At 43.2% G+C, this 25,714-nt stretch overlaps 1 protein-coding gene across 1 annotated transcript in view; it reads right to left on the bottom strand.

Annotated features, from left to right (window-relative positions):
* kank4 (KN motif and ankyrin repeat domains 4) overlaps positions 1 to 25,714 on the bottom strand; it is a 332,794-nt gene that overhangs the window by 59,087 nt on the left and 247,993 nt on the right. Inside the window, exon 4 of the mRNA XM_084311231.1 lies at positions 222 to 292. Within this exon, the coding sequence (XP_084167357.1) occupies positions 222 to 237 (16 nt within the window). The 5' untranslated portion in view covers positions 238 to 292. The remainder of the gene's footprint in view (positions 1 to 221; positions 293 to 25,714) is intronic.

The raw sequence follows: 25,714 nt of genomic DNA, 5'->3' as shown, positions 1-25,714 counted from the left end.
AGTATTGATAACTGTAGATGAGAGACAATGATGGGGATAGACTGAGAGCAAGAGAAAGAGAGAGAGAAAGAGGGTAGAGTGAGAAAGAGAGAGGGGGAGAGAGAGAAAGAGAGAGGATGATGGGTGTGTTTTTTCTCTGTTTAGGCAACCATGAGCAGATCAGAGCTCAGTTAATAATCTGATATCCTCCTGAGTAAATCCAGGTTTAGTGAATCTCTCACCACTTTTCTTGTCCATCGTCGGAGTTGTTCACAGTCATGGACTTGTGTTCCGTACGTTCAGGGTTGACAGCCTGGAAGAGAGGGATGACAGAGGAATGTGAGGAGCAGAAACAACAGAGTGTGACGCAGCTTTGCAGTTCCACCAAGCAGGGCCGTGTATCAGTACACCTTCAATTCACTGTACTTCATTACATGATGACCACAGAGATGTCAGTAGGCAAACAACATTATAATCAAACAATGGGTGATTATAATTAAGTGACAACCACAGACAATGGGCTGTGACATGCAGATTTGGTAGGAAATAAGGAAAAGAAGGAGGAGGAGAAGAAGAAGAATGAGGAGGAGGAGGAGGAGCAGGAAGATAAGAAGAAGAATAAGGAGATGGAGGAGGAGGAGGAATAGAATAAGGAGATGAGAATTCTACCAATTCTGGAAGGTTTCCCTTGAAAATTCTCCTTTGAAAATACAAATACAAAAAAAGATTGCTCTGATATCCAACCTATTATAAATTGAGAATGAATGCACAACACGACTAGGGTCCAATTCACCATCAATTTGATCAACAAGTATTTTGTTTTGTTCAAGATTCAAATGTTGAAAATAAATTGGCTTCGGAAGGTTGTCATGTCCAACCTACTAAGAAACAACTAGAAAATAATGATCTATTATTAGCACACATATTGCTGTTTCAATTTAAAATTGGCAATGTGCTTGAATCATGTCGTTTTGTCATGTAAAGGGTAACACATTATAGGCTACATGTTAGAAAATAGTTGCTGAAAATGTGAAAAGACTGTGAGCTATGTATTACTGAATTGTGGTCAATTAGTCAAGCTTTCTAACCAAGTAGGGTTAATTTGATAGATTTGGTAGTTTATAGCTAAATGCTTTAGTGAATGAATGGAAAAATAAAATGGCACTTGAGCTGAAAGGGAGCTGTCAATCAAGTGTGATCTGACCACGCCCCCACAATCCTGAGACATGGTCTGAGCAGCCAGATGAGCTGCTTTTGAGCTGTTTTTAATCATTAAAATGTGGCTGGGTGGACACATTGTTCTGTGGTGTGACAAACTCAGGACAGTGAGGACACATATTTATTTTCACTCTCCCTCGACTTAATGAAGGCTATTACCATTATATAAAACACATTTGTTCTGAATGAAAATACCTCCATTTTATCACTTGTACTTGAAGTGTGAGTTGTGGGATTGTGAAACATTTTCATTGGTTCACTTGAGCAGCTGAAATAACACAGACAAACAGCATCTGTAGCATAGCTCAACCTCTCCGTTCTATGAGAGAGCAAATATTTGCACGTCTGAGATAAGACATATGTTTGAAAGAACGTGGTCTGGAAGCTCAGAGAAAAGTGAGTGTTTAATAGCTTACCCAAATCCTGTAGATTGACAGGCTCAGAGAGAGAAAGATCTCTGCTCTGGATTGGGAGTAGTGAAAATGCATCATAGACAAATGTCTTTATCTTAATGCCAATAAAAAATTTGAGTTGTTGAAAGGTGACGTTTATGTAGCCTAAATAAACAGGAAATCTATCTTCTTAATTTCTCCAATACCGACAGCAGAACCGGTAACGTTGGAGCTTATTAATACTGTGGCCTTTAACTCATTGACGGCCAAACCCGAGTAAAGTCGGGTTATCTCGCCAGCGGTTGGGCGCCAGAATACTCAGTATACTCTGGTTTTGATCCTTTGATCTTTTCCTTTGATCCACGTTCTATACGGTCAGCCGGAGCCCTCTAGGTGTCTCTGATTCATCTTCCTATGTTGGAATTGCAATGACGATCGAATATCATCAGGTGGCAGTATCGCCTACCTTTTGAACTGGGAACTGGGCATATCACTGCTCTTGTGATCCACTCTGGCTGTTTCCGCCTAGGAGTGGATCACAACATAGCACCTAAAGAGCAACTAAAAGAGCACCTACGGGAGGCTGCAATTCGAAACTGGCCACCATAAATGACCAAACCCCCCCACCCCCTCTTAATAGACAGTCTCCTCCCCACCGTATGTATATATTCTCTCCCCACCGTATGTATATTTCTCTCCCACCCACCCACCCCCTCCTAATGTACAGTCTCCTCCCCACCGTATGTATATATTCTCTCCCCACCATATGTATATTTCTCTCTCTCCCACCCACCCACTCCCTCCTAATGTACAGTCTCCTCCCCATCATATGTATATACTCTCTGTCAGGATCTATGGGTAACAGTACTGTATATTTGCATATCATATATGTCACAAATGTAACAGTACGATATACCTGTATGTCATGTATGTCCCTATGCCATAAATGTCATGATGTCATGTATGTTGTGTATGTCATAAATGTCACTATGAATTGAAAATGGGGGACCCTGATGTAAACAAGACAAACGTCTTTCTCTGGTCTGCATCCCCTTAACAATTGTATGTATTGAGCCGTACTGTATTGTACCCATTCTGCAATCTGTTAAATAAAGTTTTCATTCATTCATTCATTCAGCAATCAGTGGAAGATTTGGTGCCTCAAAGCTATTATTTCCCGTATGGTAGCCATGCCCAATATACACGAGTAATTGCGATCGCCATGGGATCGACTGGGATTTATTCATTTTGGAGTACTTTCTGACTGAGGTAAGGTCTATCTTAGGTAACCTGCTGGTATTTTTTTAACGTAAAACATGCTTCTGTACCGATCACAGTGTCGTAGTTTACCGGACGTAAAACTTGCTTTTGGTAACGATCACAGTTTTGAGTTAAAACGACCCCCCCCTCCCCCTTGATGATTTTGTGAAGACACATATGTGACTCGGCATGGCCAAAGCCGACTTGTGACGACGGTGAGTTACATTTCTCAGAAATCGTGAATATGTCTCGCATTTCAGAAATATGTCAAAATAGAAATATTGCAGTTTACTGCTTTGAAATGTTCTTTCTCTGTTCCCTTATTTGCAAAACTTAATACAACTTGTAAATGAGTTAATTATTGTTAGATTGTCCGACAGTATGTGTTCCCGAAGCTTGGGAAAAAACTACAATTTGCGCGGAGCGGAGCCTCTGAGGGGGTGTGGTCTGGTGTGTGCGAGCGCCTGTTCATTACAGCTCATTCATTACACGGTACTTGAGAGGTGCTAAAGCAGACACAGGAGAGTGACCGCTTGAGAACGCTGAGAGCGGATTTGCAAACGAAGTCGAAGAAATAATGAGCTTTGTTGGAGTTGATGACACAAACCACGAAAAAGAGATGGACAAGCTTGTACGACCACTTTTAAATGCGGCCAGAGTGATAAAGAAAATGACACGTTTGTTCACCGCTTGTGTATCACGAAATTGGACTTTGATGAAATCTATCAAAAGCGATACGAGATAGCTGCATTAACAGAAACTTGATTCATATCTTGACTATTTTGAGATGCTTGCTATCCTAGGTAAAACTAACAATTACCAACAGCTCAACTCTTCCATAAAGTCCACAACATAAGTTAACCTTTCACTACCACATTACAGAAGGTTAACCTTTCACTACCACACTACAGAAGGTTAACCTTTCACTACCACACTACATACGGTTAACACTTTCACTACCACACTACAGAAGGTTAACCTTTCACTACCACACTACAGAAGGTTCACTTTTCACTACCACACTATAGAAGGTTAACCTTTCACTACCACACTACAGAAGGTTCACTTTTCACTACCACACTATAGAAGGTTAACCTTTCACTACCACACTACAGAAGGTTAACCTTTCACTACCACATTACAGAAGGTTAACCTTTCACTACCACACTACATAAGGTATAGTGGTTGCAGTTTGCACGGTCACAAGACAAAGTCATTGTAATAACAAAGGCCCTCAGACTGGAAAGCTGCCAGGTGTTAATTGCTCTAGAGCAGTGCTTCTCAAACTTTTTCTGTCAGGCCCCCCTTTGGCGGACCAAAATATTTTGGGCCCCCCCCCCCCCCCCCTCCTCGCCCCAACAAAATAGTCATGAAATGGGAGTGTTTAAATTTATTGAAATAACACCAATATCGTGACCTTTCAAATTGGCCCTATATTTTGTTTTCAGAGCTGTCATGGATGAAAAGCCAGCTTCACACAGATACTGTATGTGGTGCTGAATGGTATCAACACCTTAACTGCTGCATCATGAGATACTTGGTGGGCCATGAGATGAGATACTTGGTACTCAGCACCACACTCTGAAACTAGCTCTCTAGGTGGTATCAGATGAGATTTCAAAGAGTTCTTCCAAAAGTTTGGATGGAGATGTGTCAGGAAGCTTTGTCTCAATGTTGTCTGTAAAGTTTTTTTTTATCCAGAGTAACTTGGTGATCCTTTTCTGTGTTTTATTAAATAATGATTTTCAGATTTTGAGAAATGGTATTTTCATGGAGAACAGTGCAGCTGCAACAGATAGCACTTTAGTAATAATTTTCTGTAATCTAAATTTTTTATTTATTTTTTTAATAAATCTCAAGGCCCCCCCTGCCATGCCCCCACTTTGAGAAACACTGCTCTAGAGAGAGGGGTGCCATGGATTACAATGAATTCTGGGTAGTTGTTTTACATTGTAAGCGAATAGCCCGCTTCTCTCTTGAAGGCCCTTTATCTCTGAATACATTTTGTGATATCACAATGATTCATAGGACGTAGCTTGAAAAGTATCCCACCAAAACCAAATGGCTTATTTTGAATGTAAATGTATTTTGAAATGTAAATGTTGAAAGTATGAATCTGTACTTTCATAGTAAAACGATTTTTTTGAAGATGTCTCTAAAGGACCCAAGGTCTATACCTGGTCACATATGTTATGTATATGTGATGTGTTGTGATGTCATGTCTGTATGATGCATGTCTAAGCATTTCATTCCCCTACCCCCCTACAAGGACCACAATGGAAATAAGCTCTGAGCTTTTTTGTGTCCATCCTTGGCAGTATTTCCCTGACTGGGCTTCTGCCACATGTTATTTTTATATATTGTCAAATAGAGTCATTCATTCATTCATTCATTCATTCATTCATTCATTCATTCATTCATTCATTCATTCATTCATTCATTCATTCATTCATTCATTCATTCATTCACTCACTAACAATCCGTGACCCACTTTATCACATACAGATCCTTGGTGGCTATTTAAAGTCACAACAACACTGTGCAGAGCCGATCCATCTGAGTGGGGAAATGTTCCATTTGGGTGCCATCTGTGTCATTTGTTCCACTAAGAGAAGCCAAGAAGCAGAGCTGATTAGACTAGAACGTTATAATGAAGGGCCTCGTAGGCAAGCAGGCTGGAAAACAATGTAGTGTCTAGATCCCCTAGCCGGGAAGGACATCTGGGCATGTACTGTATTTCCAAATTCTTTGTTGGTAGGAGTGGTTAAGGTTAGGGTTAAGGTATGGGATAGCTCCATAAACACATTTTTAGGTGAACATTTATGTTGAGTTATGGCTTTGCAGCTAGAAACATCTTTCTGGGCGATGGGATCCAGACACTCCTCAAAAAACACACAAAAAAAAGGTTTTAAATATTTTTCAAACACTCTGGGGCGAATTCACAAAGAATGGATTGCGTGGCGCTAATAACACCCTTAACTGCGCACGATTAGCGGCTGATATACTAGCGCAAACACGCCCATAGGTGTGTAATTTGCTCCTGATTTGCTCCAGCGCAGTTGGCAAATTATTCTCCGGAAGTATCATATGAATCCAAAGCTCTCTCAAGTCTATTACAAAACAGGCACGTTGAATAGAACACTGTAGGTTAGCCTAAACCAAAAGCTAACATCAGTTTCAGGTCACTATTTATTCTCCTGAGAATATGTTTGAAAACCACCGGCTAAGACAGTTTGATTTAACGCTCATGAAACACGGACAACAAGTTAAAAACCCAAAGCTCTAAAGCTCTAATCTGTGAAGTCACACAGTCTGGTGAATTGGAGCCTTTTACACAGACAGAGATGTCTATTGTCTCTAGCTAAGGGAGAGATGTGCTCATGCTCGCAAATCCAAAGTGCCCAAAACAATCATAGGACCAACATGAATGATAAAGCCTTCCCTTAAAGGCTTACATAAATCTCTCCTAATGAAATATACAATTCTAATAATAATACCCAGGCAATTTACTCAGCCCCGAGTGAGCTTCACAGTTCAAATCCATTTAGACAGATACATAAGCCCCTACAGGCAAATATCAACTCCGAAAGCCATTTAGCAAATAAGGACACATTATTCACACAATTTCCATGCACATTTGTGCCAATAGAGACAATATGGGCACCATGGGCGGGCGAGCACAGTGTCTGAAGAGCCTGAGGCTGTGAATTAATGACGACTGGAGTGTAAACTCAAACCCGGTTGTCAATTAGCCTTTTCTTGCTTATTTCCAACAAGTAGCCTACACATGATCACATGAGTATTTGCTTTGTCAGGATGAAACTATGGTGGATTAACGTAATTCACACACTGAAGTTGGAACTGTCTATAGGTTGCGAGGTCCGGGGACAATTTGGCGTGTGGTACCTTCTCGACTCTACCTCAGTCGAATCGAGTGGCATTGATAACATGCAGTAGCTTTAGCTAACGCTATCTTAGCCATCATGATCTGTAATGTCAACTGGACAATGCCAGCCTCGCCTGCCTACGCCATATAGATAGCGTACGTTAACCAACGTTTGGAAACGAAGCCAACGTCATCCAGCCGACACCACAGATCTGCTATGACAACGTTAGCTAACGCTAATGCTAACACTAACGCTAATGCTAACGCGAGGGAAACTATTAGAATAATAGAAGCCTACTGCTGCAATGATTCATTTTGCACGTATACAGTATGTGTGTGTGTGTGTGTGTGTGTGTGTGTGTGTGTGTGTGTGTGTGTGTGTGTGTGTGTGTGTGTGTGTGTGTGTGTGTGTGTGTGTGTGTGCTGAGGCTGCCTCACTAACGCATTTATTTCATTTAGCAATAGGAATAGGCCATCCTGTTCGGATCAAAGAAACGGCTTGGTAAAGAAATTGAAATAAAGGTAAGAGTGGGTGAGAAGCAAATAACAAACAAGGATTCTGTAGTATATCTAGGCTGCATAATGGACAAACATCTTACAGGAGAGGCCATGGCTAAAAAAGCCCACACTAAAATCTGCCAGAAAACGAAATTCCTAGCTAGACAAGGGGAACTACTGGACCAGGCAACACTTAAAATGCTAGCGGGCGCATTAGTACAAAGTCACTTTGACTATGCTGCCACCTCCTGGTTTAGTGGCACTCCACAGGTCCTGAAAAACAAACTTCAGACAGCTCAAAACAAATTAATGAGAGTAGTCCTTAACACATCCTGCGCCAAAAACGTCGTACAACGTGATTCAAGTTCATGCTAATTCTGCCATTCCACGGCGTACGACGTTATTGAGATCATATTTAATTTTTTCGCCATGTTATTCATAATTCCCTCACGGAGGTCTGATGCAGTGGGAGCATGCACAACTCTGCAACGCTTCAATACTGCCGCCTGGTGGATGATCGGCGAGTTTCAACCGGAAATGGATCTCTTGTGATCTCTGTGCACCGGGGAAATGCGTCCGGCACTCACATATTGTTACGGGACTCTAGACACACATCGTGTATATGGATCGCTGCCATAACTCAATAATCAAGATGATTTGGGCGTTTATTATTATTATACAAACCGGAAATGGATCGAGTCGATCGCCGTCAAATAAGTGGGATCTTTCTCCTCCAGTCTCATCGGCGAACGGTAAGAGGACGCTGACGTCATTTTCAGCGCGTTTGTTTATTATTATTCATGCAAACTGCTCTGATCAATATATCACCCATACTACATAAAGCATTTACTGACGATCACAGAATTATAAACGACCCCCCCCCCCCCGTTCATCCGCGCATGATAAGTCATAACGTTTAGGATCATGTACAGTTGAAATTTTTAATATAGCGTGTATCGCCAACAAACGGCAGTTGATAATCTATATATGCGTTTATGCCTATAAATCACATTCTAGGAATTACTGCAGAAAACGAGAAAAACATATTTATATTCTAGACGGTATTTTCGTATGAATCTATGAATGAAAAAGTATAACGTTCCCACATCCTAAACGATAGATAATCGATGTTGAATGGGCCATAGTAATGTCAATTTAGCAATACAATTTAAAAAGTTATAGCCCTGCAAAGAAGGTAAACATCTCCATAGGCTTAGACTGGTGGCAGTGATCATACATTGATGGATATAAGCGTGGCAGTTCATGTGTTAAGCTACCTCCACGCACTCACCTAGGGCCAACTTTCTTTAGGCAACTAAACTGGCTTCCGGTCAATAAAAGGGTAATTCACATCAAATTAGGTCTCACACACAAGATAGTTCAAAATACAGGTCCGAAATATCTATCCAATTACTTTAATCGATTCCGTGACAATCATTCATACTCCACTAGAAGGAGCAGTACGGATTTTATTCTGCCAAAATTCAACTCACTAATGGGCACAAATACTTTTTTATATTCTGCAGCACTGGAGTGGAACAAGCTTCCAGTGGCCCTGAAAAACATCGAAGAGGGGGGAAGCTTTAAACGTGCCACAAAGAAATGGCTAGCCAGTGAAGTATAGAATAGCCACGTCTAGGAAGGAGAGGGTAGGGAGTGTTTTATGGGGTTGCTATATGCAGTCCCGGCGCCATGGGCGGGCATTAGGGGGCCGGGCCCGCCCACTGAGTCAGCTGTGCCCACCCTGGTTAAAATCTTTTATTTTTTATTTATTTGTCAATCAAAGTCAACTATCCAAATCCTTAGTCGGGGACAGCCCTAGTGGGCACTGATGTCAACAACAACACTACTGAAGCTAGCACGGCACTCTGTGAGAATTCGTTTTCTACCCTCAAGAACGTCTTTACAGAACAACGCCTTAGTATGCTTCATTGACGCAACTAAGGCCAATTTAATTCAGTTGGCATTTGAGAAGGACTTAACAAAAAAGTTCAGGAATGAGTGGAGGGACAGTGTTTTAAGAAGATTTCACTCTGTCCCCAAACACTGCTTGCCTCTCTACTTATGATGGTGAGTAGCCTGTGGAGGAATTTTGTTTGCTTTTTTATGCACCTTATTTTTGTCAGTTCAGTTCAGTTTGTCAGTGAATTCAGAAGTGTTGAATAAATGGAGACTTTTCAAAGATATAGAATAGAATAGAATATAAATGTATTATCCTGAGGGAAATTTGACACTGCAAATCACTCACACATTAAACATTTAGACAGAACAGTCACAAATATGAATAACAAAACAAATGGCCTAAGAATAGAATAAAATGAAATAGAATAAAAATTGAATAAAAGATACAGTAAATAAATACAGTAAAAATATACTGAAGTCTACAGTAGGTGTAATATTGCACAGTGCTGTTTAAAAAGTAAGAGTCCAGGAAGATGGTAACTGTCACTCTGTGATGCATTGTATAGTCTGATGGCTGTCGGAATGAAGGACTTCCTGTGCCATTCAGTGCTGCATTTAGGTAGTGTGAGCCTATAACATGCTCCTCCTGTCAGCCAAGTCTGTGTATAGTGGGTGGGAGGGGTTTTCCCTGATGGCCTGGAGCTTAGCAAGGTTCCTCCTTTCCGCCACCCTCGCTAGAGTCCAGCTCCACCCCAACCACGCTACTGGCCTTCTTGACCATCTTATCCAGCCTGTTTGTGTCCCCTGCTCTCAGTCCGCTGCCCCAGCAGGTCTGTTATATATATCCGTTCAGTCTGTTTTTGTATAAGTGAAAGTTCTTAAGATAGAGAGAAATTTGATTTTTCAATTGCCTCTCTGCTGTTTAGTTCAGCACCGCGGGCAGCGCCAAGCAAGCCACAGCGCCGCTGTCCCAGCTGAAACGTATAAAAGGGAACCTGTGTTGAAAAACCATTGTGACCCCTGAGAACATTTTATGCCCCCCCACTAATTTGTTTCTGCAGCCTGGTCTGGCTATATGTTTTATTATGATGCTCTGTTTTTTATTATGATGATATATGTTTTATTATGATGCTCTATGTTTTATTATGATGCTCTGTTTTATTATGATGCTCTATGTTTTATGATGTCTGTCCATGTCCAAAATCAGGGACCACGATGGAAATAAGTGCTTGCACTTTCTCATGTTTTTATCCCTTGGATGCTGTCTTTTACTCCACAATAAAAATCAACCAATCAATCAATACATCAAACCAACAATAAATAATATCATAGAGAAGAAGACAGTATATGGCATATTAATACAGTCTATTCCACTATACAGTAGCTATATCCGTGGCGATCGGTTTAGTTCTTATTTATTTAGTTTGAAGTGTGTGTGTAATGCTCACAATGCCTCATTAAGTCAGGTCTATAAATGCAAAACATAATTATTAATGATACAAATATTGTTGTATTAATTAATTATCATTATAATTATTTAATTCCACGGATGTCTGTAGTATCGGCAATCCCCAATGACTTTTCCCAGAGAAAGCTGTTCCAAACTCGGGTGCACACCAATACATCAAGACATAGTCGTATTTATTATCATTATAATTATTTAATTCCATGGATATCTGTCATATTGAAGTGATGGCAATCCCCAAGGACTTGTCCAAAAGAGTTGTCCCGGAGAAAGCTGTGAAACACGGGCACACACCGGTCTGTCCGACTTACGACTGCCTTTTCGAGTTCATAAATCCTACAAAGAATTTACAATACGAAGCCGTTCGAGAATGCCGAATAAGTACGTAAATCGAGTTTTACGAAGGAATTCCTTGGTAACTTTTACTTATGTCCGTTCGAGAATGAGGACCATTATCTATGGCCCTGCTTCTTCCTCCACCCCGGAAAAACTGTGAATATGATCTGAGTTATCACTGTGACACATCGCTGCATATGAACTGAGTTATTACTGTGACAGATCGATGCATATGAACTGAGTTATCACCCTGACACACTGCAGATCTCTCTGCATTTTCCTCCATCGCTGTTATCAATCATTCGATGTCCTTGTTTGATGCCATGGCAGAACCCCTTTCTGCACTAAAACACAAACACTTGTATTAAAAGCCTTGAGGGAGCGCAAACACTGGAGCCTGAGCGGCGTGCTTTTACACTGCAACCCCTGCTGCGATGACTGTGGAAGGAATGGGGGCACCGGTAACAAGTGATGTGTGATGGAACCACACACTGTCTGATAGTTTGTGTTCCAGGGTTCCTGCAGTTTTCAACAAGTTCAATTTAAGACTTTTTAAAGGCCTTTTAAAGACCACTTTGAGTAGACTTTAATACCTCTTTCACGGCCAAACTGGCAAAACGGTATGAAGGAAAATTACTATCAAAGACGTAATTCCATATGAAGTATAAGGGGGAACTGCTTACTTTGCTGCCAGGACGTTTCCCCCAAACACATTCAAACACGATACAGAGAAGTTATCGCAACATAGAAGTAACTTAATCTAATACATGTTTAAGACTTATCAAGATCATATTTAAAACCTTTTATAAATTCTGATTATTACATTTAATTATTGTTAAGACCCCACAGGAACCCTATATTCACTTTGAATGTACAGTACAACCTCACAGTAAGACATTACAACACCACTCAAATATAAAAATTACAATATGTTATTTCTACGGCCCAAGACAGTTCAATCAATATTAGTGAACATGAGCTACTCTCTCTCCCAAAGCCAGAAACCAGAGAAGTAAGAATCAAACTTGTGATGTCATCCAGTATAAAGTCTGGAGTTGCTCTGTTGACAATGAATGGGACAGTGATTTTGTGGAACCACAGAAAGTTAGTTTTATTTTTTATATCCAAATTTGCTTTATTCTATAGTAGTGATCTCAGTTCTGAAACAGAAAATGTAATGTAAACAGAAAATGAACCCAGAACAATCACCTGGGTGCTTTAAGTGTCATCTATAACATCTTTCCCAATTCATTGTCTATGAAGCAGCTTCAGACTTTATACTTGATGACATCACAAGTTTGAGTTTGAACACTCTATGGATTTTCACTAATATTTTGTACCGTCTTAGTCTTAGACCAGAGGAATAACATGTATGAATTCTGAAATGTGCCGTAACATAATAATAACACAGTATGTCTATAAAAACATAAGGGGTGACAGCGCATCCTTGTGGTCAGACAGACCCGGGTTCAATGCTGCTATACTGTGCCCAGTCAAAGATCAAGACCTAACTAGTACGCCAGGGTCACCATAAATGACTGATCTATACTTTTCAGTCTCAATATTTTCATAATATGAGCTTTCAGTCTCACCAGTTATTTTAGAGTAGTCTACCTTGCAGCACTGAGCCGGTGCATATTGCAAGGCAAGCACTACATTGGATGCAGACGCCATCAATCAATATGACATCCAATCCACACAGGGGCTTTGATCAGGATCCATGACGACCTATACTTGGCCTCAGCCTCGTGAATGGAGCCGTAGCAATGAAAAGAATAGGCCAACTGGAGCAGGAACTGTAATGTATGTCGCTCATAAATAACACACAGATGCATGCACACATTTTAAATGAATGAGCATGAATAGGCAACAGACATACATAGATATTATATTACACATGCATATTAAGTTAATACATACACATACTGTAGGCAGCATACATACACACACACACAGACAAACACACATACACATAATGTAGGCATCACACACACACACACACACACACACACACACACACACACACACACACACACATACACATACACATACACATAGCCGCCTGGCCCATTGAGCACCGGGAGCGGCTGCTCTCCCACTATTGAACTTGGGGGAGCAAGGTTATGATCTTGCTCCACCACTTTTTGATCATATGAAATATGATATATAATATAATATATATATAAATCTAACCATAACTACGTAATTTCAATCAAATTAATAATACGCAATGACACTTAATAACAAGTTTTTAAGTTTCCAAAGATTGCGAACCCCCCCCCCCCTGCCCCATTATGGTTTGATCCAGTACCTCCCATCTCCAGCGCGTAGACCTTCAGCACACAGCGCTGCAGTCTGGCTGCACGGCTGCAGCGGGTAGGCTGTGAGTGTAAATCAAAGCCCACAGAGTGTGTCATAATATTGGTGGCAGGCAGGCAGGCAGGCTTTTCCAGTAAGTTGTTCAAATAAAAGGATTATGTTAGACATAAGTTACTATTGAGTGGTAGTAGAACTTCTACGGACTACGGTTCTACCACGCAATACAATAAAAGTGTTTCACGGTCCCGAATTGCGATCTGGTCATACGGTTTCCTCGAATAAATAATAATAACGTTTCCCTCTCTGGTTGGCGTTAGCTTTAGTGCTAGCCGCTAGCTAACGTTATCTAGATATGTGGTGTGAGGCACTGTGAGCTGGATGACGTTGACTTCATTTGCAAACGTTAACGCTATCTATATGGCAGACGAGCAGGGCCGTATTAACGACGGCCGCGGCCCGTGGGCCTATAGTGACGAGGGGCCTACATTTTTTTTTTTTTTTTACTTTTTATTTAATTTTTTTTTTTTTGAGATCGATGTCATGATTGTGCACTGCAGACTCAGGGAGGAGGCAGAGAAGGAGAGAAAGAGACACAAGATTTACAGGTAATGGAAATATATCTTTTTTCTCTTTCTTATTAAAAACTTGGCCTATTTGAAAGGAGATTGATTTAATAAAAATGAATGAGCGAAAAATCAATATACAGTGTATATACGGTATATATATATATTAATATATTATTATTATTATAGTAATTGGCTATCATACTGCAATATAAACTGAGTTTTATAGTGAAAAGAGCAGCTTTATTGGTCAAGATTGAAGGCTCTATATTGCAGGAAATTGCACGTACAGGTTCATTAAATTAAAAAAAAAATTTGCCATGGAGGGGGTCGTGCCGGACATGTACTGTATGTTCTCTCTCTCACACTCTCCCTCTCTCTCACTTTCTCCCTCAATCATTCCCTCTTTCTCCCTCTCTCTCTATCTCTCCCCCCCCCCCCTCTCTCTCTCTCTCTCTCTCTCTCTCTCTCTCTCTCTCTCTCTCTCTCTCTCTCTCTCTCTGTGTTCCTCTCTCTCTCTGTGTTCCTCTCTCTCTCTCACACACACACACACACACACACACACACACACACACACACACACACACACACACACACACTCACACTCACATGCTGACTGACTGACAGCTACAGCATAGGATCCGACACCGTGCGATTGTTACCACGGCAACCGCTGCTCCTCAATCCACTACTTCTGTCTGTCAATGAGCGTGAGAAGGTAGGGGCATCCCTGCCACTCTGCTCTGCTCAGTGTCTAGTGCCACTACACAGCTCGCTGTCCTTGAGGCTTAATTAGCTCGTCTGTGAGCAGGAGAATGCTGCTGGTAATTGCTGAGTGAAGTGCATGCAGACCCCAATGGCAACAATGCACAGTGGGTAGGTGGCAAAAACACTGCTTAATTAGATCCTTAGCAGAGAAAGAGAGAGGGGTGGGGGGTTGAGAGAGGGAGAGAGACGTAGATGAGGGAGAGGGACCATAGAGGGAGGAGAGAGACTGTGGGCGAGCTGGGGGGGGGGGGGGGGAGAAATAAAGAGAGGGAGAGAATAGGAGAAAGAGAACAAGGGAGGGAGGGAGGGGGAGGAGAGAGGAAGGGGAGAGCAGATGAGATAGATACGAGAGAAGGTGTGTGAGAGAAAGAACGATAGAGACAGAAGACGGTATGAGCGAGAGCAAGACGTCAGACAGAGAGAAAGAGAGAGAAAGAGAAAAAAAAGAGAGAGAGAGAGGGGGGGGGGGGGGGTAATGATGGAATAGAATAAGAGCTACGGCTTACAGGCAGAACTTACAGGCAGAACTTACAGGCAGAACAGAACTTACAGGCAGAACTTACAGGCAGAACTTACAGGCAGAACTTACAGGCAGAACTTACAGGCAGAACTTACAGGCAGAACTTAAAAGAACTCCTTTAATGAGGAGGGTTCTGGATGACATTCCACTGACCTCCTCCCTGAGGGAATTTAAAAGAGTTTCCTGTTTTATTCAAGTTACTCCTCAACCTGTCTTGGATAATGAAGGCCTGGCAAGGACAGACAGGCACCCTGGGTGGTGTTATACATGTTCAATGTAGCAACAACCTGTGTGTGTGTGTGTGTGTGTGTGTGTGTGTGTGTGTGTGTGTGTGTGTGTGTGTGTGTGTGTGTGTGTGTGTGTGTGTGTGTGTGTGTGTGTGTGTGTGTGAATGAATGAATGAATGAATGAATGAATGAATGAATGAATGAAAACTTTATTTAACAGATTGCAGAATGGGTACAATACAGTACGGCTCAATACATACAATTGTTAAGGGGATGCAGACCTGAGAAAGACGTTTGTCTTGTTTCCATCAGGGTCCCCCTGTGTGTGTGTGTGTGTGTGTGTGTGTGTGTGTGTGTGTGTGTGTGTGTGTGTGTGTGTGTGTGTGTGTGTGTGTGTGTGTGTGTGTGTGTGTGCGTGCGTGCGTTGTGTGTGTGTGCGTGCGTGCGTGTGTGTGTGCGTGCGTGCGTGTGTGTGATGGCTTGTAAAACGAGTGGTTCTCGCTCATGGAGGTAATGTGGTGATTGGTGGTGAAACTATCCCTATCTATCTACTACTATCTACTACTATCTGATTTGGCTCAACATCTCCCCAACTGCAGAATCTGAAGATTCCTGAAAGGTATGTCCCATATTGTCATGGTTCCTGCCTGGCAGTGCTCCTTCCTCGCTCTCTTTGTCTCTCTTCCCCCTTCTCCCGCTCTCATTATGGTCAAGTAGGTGCAGGTGTGGTGTTCAGCGAGGCAGCTGATCTGAGGTCTGTGGGCATATTACATCAGGGTATATAACCCCGCTCCAGACGTGGAGAAGCTGTCAGATCGTAAACTCTCGTTACCAGTTAGTCGTGTTACTTTGCTCGTATTCTCTATTCTGATGCTTCTAGTTGTTCGCCTGGATCTCATGTTCTTTGACCGTGTCTAACTTTGTACTCTCGTCCTCTCTCCTCAGCCTGCTCGGCGAAGACCTGGAGACACTGGCCTGTTCACAAGGAACTGCTCTGACACCTGCCCGGCTGACTATCCCTGTCCCTGCTCTGACCCCGTCTGTCTGACTCTCTTGCCCCCCGTGCACACCCTGGACATTATGAGTATTACCCCTGTGTATCGACCCCTGCCTGGACATTGACCATTCTATTAAATATACCCATATTGGGTTTAATCCAGACATTTCTGCCGTTTCTCTTTGTCTGCAAATTGGGTTCCAAACACAACCGTGATACATATGTGTCTTCAGTACAGTATCTACACTGTACATGTTACTAGGCAAACAAGGACAATGCCAGCTGTTTTTGTAATTTACCTATCTCAACCCTATAAATATACCAAAAAGGTGATCTATTGCGGCTAAGTGGCGCAGTGAGCAAGGCGCTCGCCACTAGTGCAGGATATGCTGGGTTCGAGCCCAGCTCTCGGCATTGCTACCAGCTTGGCTGGTCGTTCATACTAACACAATTGGCAGTGTTAGGGGTGGGAAAGCTGGTGGGTGGGTCCTGGTCGTTGTAAACAGCGACTCCTACAGTTCGGTCGGGGCGCCTGCTCAGCGAGGAAAGGATCTAAGGGGGGTAGTGTGATCCGTCCACACGTTACACCCTCTCAGTGAGAGTCCGCGCTGCCAGGTGAAAAGAAGCGGTTGATTGGCTACACATGTGTCGGAGGAAGCATGTGATAGCCTCCACTCTCCAAGACCGACCGTAGGGGGTAGGTGCGCAGGGACCAGGAAGGGGATTGGGAATTGGCATAATGACTAACATTGGGATGGGAGAAAAACTGAGGAAAAAGGAGGGGAAAAAAGATTAAAAAAAAGGTGATCTATTGTAAACCCTATGCAATATTCATATATATTTGGATATTTGAAATCTGTCTGAAGTGAAAAGTTAGTATCACAGCGCCACGGTGGTGCAGTGGTTAACACTGTTGCCTCGCAGCAAGAAGGTCCATGGGTTCGATTCCCACTTGGGGACCAGGTTGCCGGGTTGCCAGGTACCCAGGTGGGGTATCTCCCGGGCCTTTCTGTGTGGAGTTTGCATGTTCTCCCCCGTGCTCGCAAGGGTTTCCCCTCCAGAAAAAGAGATAAACCAAATGGAAAAACATGCAGAACAGATCTGCGACACTGTTGTGTCCCTGGCGAAGACGGATAGGAGCACTTGGATTGGTCCCCGGGTCTGCTCCTGGCTGCCCTTGGGGGGGAAGGACAACAGGATGGGTGAAGCGCAGAGAGGACATTTAATCGGCGACCCTAAAAAATGCATGTGTGTGTGTGTGTGTTCCTATGTGTGTCGCCCATCTCACATGTGTGTGTTCGCTGCATGACAATGTAGCAATGTGTGCTACAAATAAAGACATGAAGATGGAACCACTTCATGCACTGATTGAATAAATAACTATTTGCACTATTACCAGTATGGTATTGTTTAATAGAAAAGACAGAAGTTTACTGTGACCTAAACTATTTAATAATTTTGTCCAACAAAAACAACACCAATAATAATAGCCTAATAATAATAATAATATGATGATGATGATGATGATGATGATGATGATGATGATGACAACGAAGAAGAAGAAAGTGATTTTCATAGTTTCTTCTTTTTCGTCATCACCACCATCACCACCACCCACTGGCATCAGTAGCCTCCCTCTGGTAGCCTATCCCTGTGTCTGCTATAGTGCCGGGTGCACAGTGTCCACAGCAGAGTTACAAGTGGTGACGTAACATGTTGTGATCAGTGCTTTCAGCTGCTACGCCCCAAAACTGTGGAACTCTCCAGCAGGTCATTAGGACAGCACACTCGGTTGGCACGGCTCAAAACGTGCCTTTTTAAAATAGCTTTTAAATTTATTATTATCTTTATTTTATTGTCTTATTTTTCTTTATTTCTATTATTTTTACTTAAATATTTTATTATCATTGTTATAATTGTTTTATGTATTGTTTTTAATACTTTTATTTGTTATTTTTTAATGTCTTATTTTAGTGTCATTACATGTTTTCTTATTGTTTACTATCTAATGTTGCTATTTTATTATTTTAACTATTAAATTTTTCGGTCTTTATTATTATTTTATTTGTAATTATTTTATTGTCTTATGTTATTGTCTTACTGTTTGTCTTATTTAGCTATTTTTACTATCTTATCTAGTTGTTTTATTACCGTTTTTATCATTTTAATGTCTTATAATTTCCATCCTTAGTTATGGAGTGATTGTAATTAATTTTTTCAAAAAAAAAATTTATCCTTTTGTTTAATTTTTTGTGTAAAGCACTTTGAGCTGCAATCTCTATGAATGGTGCTATATAAATAACGCTATTATTTTAAATTTTTATTTTTTTTATTGATCTTTTTCCCCCTCCTTTTTCCGCCGATTTTCTCCCATCCCAATGTTAGTCGTTATGCCAATTCCCAATCCCCTTCCTGGTCGCTGCGCACCTACCCCCCACAGTCGGTCTGGGAGAGTGGAGGCTATCACGTGCTTCCTCCGACACACGTCTAGCCAATCAACCGCTTCTTTTCACCTGGCAGTGCGGACTCTCACTGAGAGGGTGTAACGTGTGGAAGGATCACACTACCCCCCTTAGATCCTATCCGCGCTGAGCAGGCGCCCCGACCGAACTGTAGGAGTCGCTGTTTTACAACGACCCGGACCCACCCCGCCAGCTTTCCCACCCTCTAATACTGCCAATTGTATTAGTGTGAACGGCCAGCCAAGCTGGTGACAACGCCGGAGCTGTGAGCTGGATTCGAACAGGCGAATCCAGCGTCTCCGGTGTTGGTGACGAACGCAATCTCCGCTATGCCACCTGACCGCCCTATTTTACATTTATTTTAATTTAAATAAAAAAAATATATATATTTTAAGACTTCTAAAGAATCTCATGTTTTTAGACATAATATCTATATTATTCAAATGGGAGCTAAATATATTATACTTTATTATTATATTACATTATATTATAATATATAACATTACATTATATTATATCATACATATTATTTATATTATTCAAATGGAACTAAAATATGTTCCGTTGTGATGTCACAGTATGATGTTCCATTGTGATGTCACAGTATGTCATAATAGAACATTCTAGAACATTTGTGTATCTATTCAACAATTCTCTCAGAAGATCTCAGATATCACTTGTTGTGTCCGGCTACTTGTCTGTACGCTTGAATATATACTGTAGATACAATTTAAAAATCCCCACATGGAAAAGGAAACAATGTCCTGTACAATCCTTAATGAGCTGCGTCTGGAGGGAAGGTTCTGTGATGTGGTTATTAAAGTCACCAGCACTGAGTTTAACGCCCACAAGGCAATCCTGTGTGGCTGCAGCGACTATTTCAGGTCAGTTTAGCTTGGTTCAGGTTAGCTTGGTTCAGGTTAACTTTGTTAGTAAAAAGATACTATACTGTACGTCTACTGTAAAAAGATACTATACTGTATGTCTACTGTAAAAAGATACTATAGTGTACGTCTACTGTAAAAAGATACTATACTGTACTTCTACTGTGAAAATATATTATACTTCTACTGTGCTAAGACCCTATACTTCTACAGTGAAAATATATTATACTTCTACTGTGCTAAGACCCTATACTTCTACAGTGAAAATATATTACTACACAGGACAGAATGTTCCTTACTGTTTACTCATCCGATATCTCTATACTCTGCATCCCACAGAACCCTCTTCACTCGCTGGAGCGACTCAGAGAAACTCGTCTACACTATCCCTGGGGTGTCCGCGGCTATGATGCAGCTCATCATAGAGTACGCCTACATGCGCTTTGTGCCGGTGACAGCAGAGAACGTGGAAGAGCTTCTGGTGGCTGCAGACCAGCTTCTCGTCACTGGCATAGTAGGAGCGTGCTGTGACTTCCTAGAAGGCCAGCTGTCTCTGGAAAACTGTGTCGGCATCTGGAGGTTCGCGGACATCTACTGCTGCCCTGACCTGAGGCACAAGGCCCATCTCTTCATCGTGTGCCACTTTGAGGAGATGCTGCCCGTCTCACAGGAGTTTGTGGAGCTGTCCCTGCAGCAACTGGTGGACATCATCGAGAGGGATGACCTGAACGTGAAGAACGAGGAGACGGTGTTCGAGGCCATCCTCCGTTGGATCGACCACTCCTGTGAGGAGCGTAAAACACACATCCCTTTGCTGCTGCCCAAGGTAACTAATTGTATTACTGTGCATTGCATTAAAACAACACTAGGTTCCCTAAACAGTGGTTCTCAAACATGTGGGTCCAAACCGTTCCCTAGCAACAGAATTCCAGTGAAACTGTCTACAACCGCTGTCTAAGTTGTACTTGCTTGTCTCTTCCCAGGTTCGCATGGGCTTGATGAGGTCTGACTACTTCGGGAACAACGTCCTGAAGAACCCTGTGGTGAGGGACAGCCACGACTGCAGGGCCCTCATCCTCAGCGTCCTGAACCCCCCTGGCTCCGACAGGCTCCCAAACCCCCTGACCCGCCCACGCCTGCCCCAGGAGGTCCTATTGGCCATCGGAGGCCGGAGTGGCAGCAGCATGACCAATGGCATGGAGGCTTACGATATCCGAGCCGGTGGATGGATGGACGTGAGCGTTGAGGCGGAGACACCGGAGAGTCCCCGGGGCTCCCATGGCACCGCTTATCTCCACGGTCTGGTCTACTGCGTTGGCGGCTGGGACGACGAAGAGTGTCTCAACAGTGTGCGCAGATTCAACCCCGTCACTCGCAGCTGGCTGGAGGCGGCTCCCATGCACTCACGCCGCTCTTACGTCAGCGTGGTCGCGTTGGACGGCTGTATCTACGCCATGGGAGGGTTCGACGGACCTGTGCGAGTGAACACCGCTGAGCGCTACGAGCCTGAAACCAACCAGTGGACAGTGATCTCACCCATGCTGGAGCGCAGGAGCTCCGCCGGAGCAGCAGCCCTCCATGGCAAGGTGAGTGGAACTGAGGGACACAAGGTGGTAGATGAACAAGGAACGTTCACATTAAAAACTATATGTCTTTATTGCCAAGTAAGCTTGCACATACAAGGAATTTGTCTGGGTCCTTTGGTGCATCAACATTAACAGACAATTAAAGTAGAATGAAATAAAATGGAATATATAAACTAAATTAGAATATTCTTTCTTATTACAGGTTTACATCTGTGGTGGCTCCAACAGGACGGAGTGTCTGCTCACAGCTGAGTGCTACAGCCCAGACACTGACCAGTGGACTCTGATCGCCCCCATGAGCAGCAGGCGTGCCGGAGTGGGAGTGGCTGCGTACGGAGGACAAGTCTATGTGGTAGGTGCACACGGAGACAAATGCTTTATACTAGATATTTTTATAGATATACTCATTTGACTTGTAATGCTGCTGTGATGCCCTCATTTCCCTAAGTGGATTAATACAGTGTCTGCCTGCCTGCCTGCCTTAACTACATACTAAAACATTCCTCTCATGTGTCCTGTCCTCAGGTGGGAGGGAATGACCGTGGAAACGACCTGCTTAGCGCGGAGGCCTACAGCCCCTTGACTGACTCCTGGCGCGCCCTGCCCGACATGCTCACCCCCCGCAGCTACTTTGGCATCGGGGTGTTGGACGACCTGCTCTTCGTGGTCGGAGGCTCCAATGGCTCCAATGACTTCACCTCCATCTCCAACGTGGAGCGCTACGACCAGAGCAGCGACAGGTGGACTGTAGCCGAGGACATGAAGATCCGGCGCAGAGGCCTAGGCTGCTGCATAATGCATGGCCTGCCTAACATGAGCCAGTACGCCGCTCCCCGTGGCGCCCTGCAGTGACCCCTGGAGGAGGGGGGAGGAGGAGGAGGAGGAGGAGGAGGAGGAGGAGGAGGAGGAGGAGGAGGAGGAGGAGGAGGAGGAGGAGGAGGCAGCGGGGGGGTCCATCTAAGAACCGTAAACATTTATTAGACCAGTCCAGAAGAAATCCTAAGAAAGCTGCTGCCCTATTAGTGTGTGTGTGTGTGTGTGTGTGTGTGTGTGTGTGTGTGTGTGTGTTTTTAAAAATGTAGCTATAGATGAGAGCATCATTATTTTTACTTTAAAAGCTAGGCTACAGGTTTTACCATCAATGCTCAACCTTTCCATCTGGTTCCCTGGCAGTCATAGCCCACACTGCATACACCATGGTCACGAACAGACAACAGAAACCATGTCTCACATACTCAATGGCTGTCATGCATACAAAGGGCTCTACATTTGTAGGCATGATAGGATCGTGGATCTGATTGCAGACAGTGTCAGTTCCACACTCGGGTCACCTGCAACATATAAGCTGTATAAGCACACCAGTGTGAAGCCATATTATATGCTCAATCTGTGTAGGGACAATTCATTGTTCTCTGATATTTCAGCAAACACCCCTGATGTTGTTATTGTTAATGAGAATAACAGAGAGGTTCTCATCCTAGAAGTTGGCTGCACGTTTGACTACAGTCTAGAGGAAGCCTTTACAACCAAAATGTTAAAGACCATACCATATCACAACTCGGCTACAACTGTAAACTTTTAGTCTTCATATTTGGAAGCCTGGGAGGACTTCCGTTCCACAGCGCATGGCTGGCAGATTTTTCGGAGCTCGGCAACAAACCACATTAACCCTGATTACGTTTTATTTTTTATATCATTTGATTTTCTTGAAGTTAGAATTATGTCTAAACAGACACAGAGCAAGTTGGGAACCCTGGACAACGTGGATAAGGAACTCATCAGGTCGATATTTCGTGAGGAAACGGACGCTATCTTGGCTAAGCTAGCTGGTAGGGTGGATGCACTACAGGAGACGGTGACTGCCATAGACGCACGATTAGCCATGGCGGAGGGAGGTATGTCCGCGGTCGTGGAGGTAGCTGAGACCAACGTCGCGGGAATATTATACTTGGAGGACAAACTACGTGATTGTGAGATGAAGTCGGCGGACCTGGAGGACCGTGGTAGAAGATGTAATGTTAGAATATACGGGTTGCCGGATGAAACGGAGGAGGATGAACCGATAAAATATCTCGAGGAGATGATTCCAAAATGGTTCCCGAAACTGGCTCGCCCCGAGATCGAAAGAGCTACCCAGTTGAAGGGCGAACGTGCAAACCCTCGCACATTCATATTCTGCTGCCTGAGATTCCAGACGAGACAGCATATATTGAGAGAGGCCAGACTGAAACCTCCGGTGGTGAACGGCCGCACCTTGAGATTCGCCGCTGACTTTAGCGACTACACTGGATCTGGCACGAGAGCGGGCGGTGGAGGTGTATCTGCTATTCCCAGCTACGCTGAAGGTGAAGACGGGACGGGGAGAGGTATCGTAGGGCTGGGCGATATGACCAAAAACGTTATCGCGATAAAATTATAAAATTATTTTCATATAATTCGATATCGATAATTATCGTCGATATGATGTCCGTCAAGTTTAATTAACTTCTTATGCTGCTGCGAATGTCTCAAGTCGAGTTGATGTCGTCATCAGTCCGCGCACGTTAGTAGTTAGCCGACAAGCGGAGTATCTCATGACAATAAATATGACACTAAAATACTCTCTTCCGCCACAATATATTGAAACAAACGAACTGTATACCCCACACTACTATAAACGTGGCCTCAGAATTCAAAACACACACATACTCGGCACGTAAATATATAAAACATCGCCGTGCAAGCTAATTAGCCTAGCAAGCCTGTAGTATCTAAGCGGTGTATTCCATGACAATGTGCTAAATATTACACTAAAATACTCTCTTCCGCCACAATATATTGAAACGACGTCCACTGTATACCCCCACTACTATAAACGTGGCCTCAGAATTCACGTCACACACATACTCGGCGCGTAAATATATAAAACATCGCCGTGCAAGCTAATTAGCCTAGCAAGCCTTGTTGTTGAGTGAGTCCTACCTCCTTCCGGGTATACTTCCCTCTCGGCCATCTCCTTCACTGATTGGTTGTTAGCTGTTGTGCGTAAACACGTCATCACGTAACGTTGGTTGTTGTTAGTGAGTGTGCTGAGCCGAGGCTGAACGGAGCCAAGCTTGGAAAATCGATATATCGAAACTTTGCGACCACGTTTCATGTTTATTTCGAGGAAATAATTTATCGCGATAGTTATCGTTATCGTTTTATCGCCCAGCCCTAAGGTATCGTGCAACCGACTATTCAAGTCACCATCCGAGGCGGAGGACTTCATTCGAAAAAGCAACAGTCACTCCGACTGAGAGGAACAGACCGGCCACGGTGGAGCATACACCGAGCGACGGGCAATGAGGGGCTGGAGTGGGTACCGGAGGCTGGCTTCACGCGTGGCCTGCTAACATGCTGGCTATCCAAGCTAGCGGCCCTGTAGGAGTGGAGCTGGTTCCACACGTGGGCGGCTAGCATACAAGCTAACCAAGCTAACGACTCCACTGCACGTGAGCTATTAGCACACCGGCTAGCTATTCGGGCCAGCACTATGGTAAACACGTTCGACCGTGGCTTTCTCAATCTTCAGGACGGTAATACTTGACTTCTCTATACGGTACTGGCTCAATCACGAACATGATTACTGACTATTTGAATGTAATTCAGACACCCTGTACTCTTATCAGTTTTTTTTTAATTCTTTATCTCTTGCCTTTTTTATCATCTAACACTCGAACTATCCATTGAACGGCGCAAGGTTTGTTACGTATGTTTATTGTCTTTATTCGGCTCTAACCGAGCGGGATGAAGATCACAATTTTCACTCAAACAGACTGAATGTGCTTATGATCCGTCCGACCGAGGGGGTTGATCCCCTTTGCAACGAACTGTATGTGGGTGGCAGGTCGAGGCTATCCTACCGCTGCGGACAATGGTGTGCATTTAACTCTCTTTCTTATCACAGCAGAATAAAAGACCGTCACCGACGCTGCACTACCTCAACGTTGGCAGCACGGTAATGATCAGGGTTTGTTTCCACAATGGTATTATTTCGACATGTGTTAAGAGTACCTCACTTTAATCAAGTTCAGTTCGGACGAACTTTGTTTCATGTGCCTTTATCATATGCATAATGTTCTATGCACTGAGCTCTGTATAGATATAGATTGACACTCTGTTGAGAGATGGGGGGTTCCCCCTATTCCTAATTCATTACAATATACAATTCAAGAGTGTGTGATTTTGATGCCCCATTCTACAGCAAACTTCTGCATCTCACAGCTCGCAAAAGGAACATGATCACTCACTAGCTCTTTGGGGATCCCATGTCTGGAGAAGACTGACTTCATCCTTTGTATGACTGAGTGGGCAGTCTTGTCTGGTAGGTTTAACATTTCTGGGTACTTGGTCAGGTAGTCAACAATCACTAGATAGGATTGTCCATGCAGCTCAAATATGTCGGTCCCCAGTTTCATTCATGGCAGTTCT

The sequence above is a fragment of the Notolepis coatsorum genome, assembly GCF_963971535.1.
Source record: "Notolepis coatsorum genome assembly, chromosome: 3".
NCBI classification, from domain to species: domain Eukaryota; kingdom Metazoa; phylum Chordata; class Actinopteri; order Aulopiformes; family Paralepididae; genus Notolepis; species Notolepis coatsorum.
Note: the sequence above shows the minus strand (reverse complement) of the source record. Positions and strands in the feature narration are given on the sequence as shown.